The following is a 3,438-nucleotide window of genomic DNA, read 5'->3' on the forward strand; positions in this document are numbered from 1 at the left end:
ACCCTACCTGTTGCACTTTTAACCATACCTGTTGCACTGGCCATGTATATTGTTTCCAACATTTTATTATAAATAACACAGCAATGTATTTTAATATTTTCCCAAGTGAATAGGTATGAACAAGAAGCCGAGTTGCCTTCTAAGAGGGGAATCCATGTCATTTTCACAGAACTCTTGAATGTTAGTGCTTATTTGGCAGGAAATTGCTCAAGGTCACCCACTAGATAGAAGATGATGGCAGAGAAAGAATTAAGACCTGGATCTTCTGATTCTAGTTTCCATTTCCCTCCAGTGCTTCCCTTACATTTAAAGATAGAATAAAACCAATATTTTCCTTGGCTAACCAGACCTCAGTTGACACTAGATTCTTGTCTAAGACTTCCTTGTTAAAGCAGGTAACTATATGGGTTAACTTGGTGGGGCTCAGCCAAAGCCCTAAGAACTAAATGGCATAAGGTGCTTAATGAGGCCAGTGCTCAAGTTAATCTCCTGCTCCTGGGGAAGCTCTCCACTTGGATAAGGTAGAGCTGCAGCCAAGGACAAGGGGAGAATGCCACTCAAGATAGAAGGCTTCTTGTTCTTACTTCTGTTTGGCTATGAAGGTAGGTGCCAGCCAACCATTAGCATTCATTAAACACTTAATGTAACTGAATTAATAATATAGCTGATTAATAGAAATGCAACCTAAATGATTAAAATATTATTAATTAGCAATCATGTTAATTTATATGTGTTATTAATGAACAACAGTTGCCTTTGTGTGGATGCAGTTCTCTCTGTCTCACCGTTGGCTTTTTGGCTCTGTGAGGAGCCTTCTGAAGTTCAAAGGATGCTTAAAATGGGCCAGAAAGAAGAAAGGGCCTCAGAAATTGTATAAAATAGCTACAAATTCAACAATTAGTAGAAAAGTGTGACATGTTCTTGTAAATGTTTAGGAGTCACAGTTAGAGTGATTATAGAGTTTAATCTTCCAAACCAGGATGCTATTGAGAGTAGAAGAGGTTGCTATTAATAATTGTGCTGGGACAACAGGTGTAAACCAGGACTGTCCCAGGCAAATCAGGACGTGAGGTCACCCAAGTTTAAGTATGGATTAACATGGGGGGCGAGGGTGGGGTAGAAGAGGTCAATGGGACATATGTAATACTTTCAACAATAAAGATTAAAAAATAAAAAATAATAAAATAAATAAATATAGATTAACAAAACCTGCTGAGTACCACTGGACTCTAATAGAAAGAATAATCCAACTGACAGAAACCGCCAAAGATTCAATATACTAAATTATTTTTAAATGGCTAAACATGGCCCCAGCAGGAGTGATATGCTTAAATAAGAAGAAATTAAAGGCAAATATCTAAAATGTCATCCAATTAAACTTTTAACTCTTCAACTCTCAAGGGCCCATCAGCTCAGGATTTCTTTTTTAGTTAATTCTGCACAAAATATCTTCTTTATGGTCATTGGGTATTTATGTGGGTAACAGAAAATAAATAAAGAGGGCAGGGAGGAGGAGGCCTCTCCACTCTGTAAATGACCTAGTAGACAGACATGACAAAACTCACATAAGCAGACTCAGAATTCCTGGTTTGAATCATTCTCCTTTCTACCCTCTCACATTTTACTGGTAGAGTACTCACTTTCATGATTCCCCAATCACACAGCTTTTGTTATTTAGTCACATTTCTCAGTATTTGAAAGATTAGTAAAGATATAATTCCAACATCATTTTGCAAATGATGTAGAGATCATTCTAAGTAGAGAGCATTCAGACTAATTGTCTGCTTTTTTCTCCTTGCAACATGTCCCAGTAACTTTTTAAAAAAAAGAATAGTTTATTGCCCTGGCTGGTGTGGCTCAGTTGGTTGAACATCGTACTGTGCATGGAAAGGTTGCCAGTTGGATTCCCAGTCAGGAGACATACCCAGTTTGTGGGTCTGACTGTAGGCACTCGATCAATCTTTCTCCCTCTCTCTATTTTTCTCTCTCTAAAATCAATAAGAACATTTTTCTAAAAGGATAACAGTTTGCTCGACTGGCATGGCTCAGTGATTGAGCGTTGACCTATGGACCAGGAGGTCACGGTTCAGTTCCCGGGTTGTGGGCTCGATTCCCAGTGTGGGGCGCACAGGCAGCCTATCAATGATTCTTTCTATCTCTCTCTCCCTTTACCTTCCTCTCTGAAATCAATACAAATTGTTTTAAAAAAACAAAAGGATAATAGTTTATTGAGTTTTTTAGAGGAGGAAGGAGGGAGAAAGATTGTTATGTGTGATTGGCCTTCTGCACGCCCCTTACTGGGGATCAAACCTACAACCTGGCATGTGCCCTTGACCTGGAGAACCAGACAATGCCCAACCAACTGAACCCACAGGCCAGGACTGTCTCAATAACTCTTAATAGTTTAAGATGCTTTTGTGGTTTTGTTGTTTTTCCTTTCTCTTTGCCTTTCCTTAGCAAGAACATCTAAACAACCTTTAAAGGTTTAGATCCCAATACCTCTGGTTCTCAGATATCCACAGGGCTCATCCTCAGATTTCTCTTTGTGATTGTCATTGAGATTTGTTTATCCATTCATTCGTTTGCCTGTTCATTCAAGAACCCATCCCTGAGTACCTTCTATGGGCCAAACATATGCTGAGTCTAACAACTCTGTTCTGTGATCCCCCCAAATGTGAAGAAATACTATAAAAGTTTACCAACCTATTTTTAAAAAATATTTTTTTATTGATTTTTAGAGAGAGAGGAAGGGAAAGGGGTAGAGAGATAGAAACATCAATGAGACAGGAAGATCATTGATTGGCTGCCTCCTACACTGCCTCCTGCATTGGCCCCACAGTGGGGATCTATCGAGCCCACAACCCGAGCATGTGTCCTGAACGGGAATTGAACTGGTGACCTCCTGTGACCTTCTGGTTCATAGATCAACACTCAAACACAGAGCCACACTGGCTGGGCTGAACTATTTTATGTCTGATTTCATTTGTATATGTATAGAGGCTTTTATATATGTAGTAGAGGCCCAGTGCACAAAATTCATGCACCGGTAGGGTCCCTAGGCCTAGTTGCCAATCAGGGCCGATCAGGGCCTTCCAGCTGCCAGCTGGGACCTCCCTTCCCTGACTGCCGGCTGCTGGCCAGGGCCTTCTTTCATTCCATGCCGCCCCCTGGTGGTCAGTGCACGTCATAGCAAGTGATCGAACTCCTGGTCGGTCAAACTCTTGAGGGGACACTTTGCATATTAGGCTTTTATAAAGATAGATTTGTTGCCTAGGCTAGGAAACCCCTATGACAGCTAACAAAGTACAACATTTCTATAATAATAATTATGATGATAATATTGAAAATTGCAAGTGCCTGCTTTGTGACAGCTGGAGTTGTTGTAAACATCGTATACATAGCAACTCTGGCTGAGATGCTGCCTGCTGGGATCCTCAC

The 3,438-nt window shown here is 40.5% G+C and overlaps 1 protein-coding gene across 4 annotated transcripts in view; it reads left to right on the forward strand.

Moving 5' to 3' along the window:
- Positions 1 to 507: 507 nt before the first annotated feature.
- Positions 508 to 3,438, forward strand: part of RS1 (retinoschisin 1) — a 42,955-nt gene continuing 40,024 nt past the window's right edge. For all 4 annotated transcript variants that reach the window (XM_015564881.1, XM_015564884.1, XM_015564883.1 and 1 more), the window contains exon 1: positions 508 to 602. In XM_015564881.1, the coding sequence (XP_015420367.1) occupies positions 551 to 602 (52 nt within the window). In that variant the 5' untranslated portion in view covers positions 508 to 550. The remainder of the gene's footprint in view (positions 603 to 3,438) is intronic.

Source organism: Myotis davidii, unplaced genomic scaffold (assembly GCF_000327345.1).
Source record: "Myotis davidii unplaced genomic scaffold, ASM32734v1 scaffold161, whole genome shotgun sequence".
Classification (NCBI taxonomy): Eukaryota; Metazoa; Chordata; class Mammalia; order Chiroptera; family Vespertilionidae; genus Myotis; species Myotis davidii.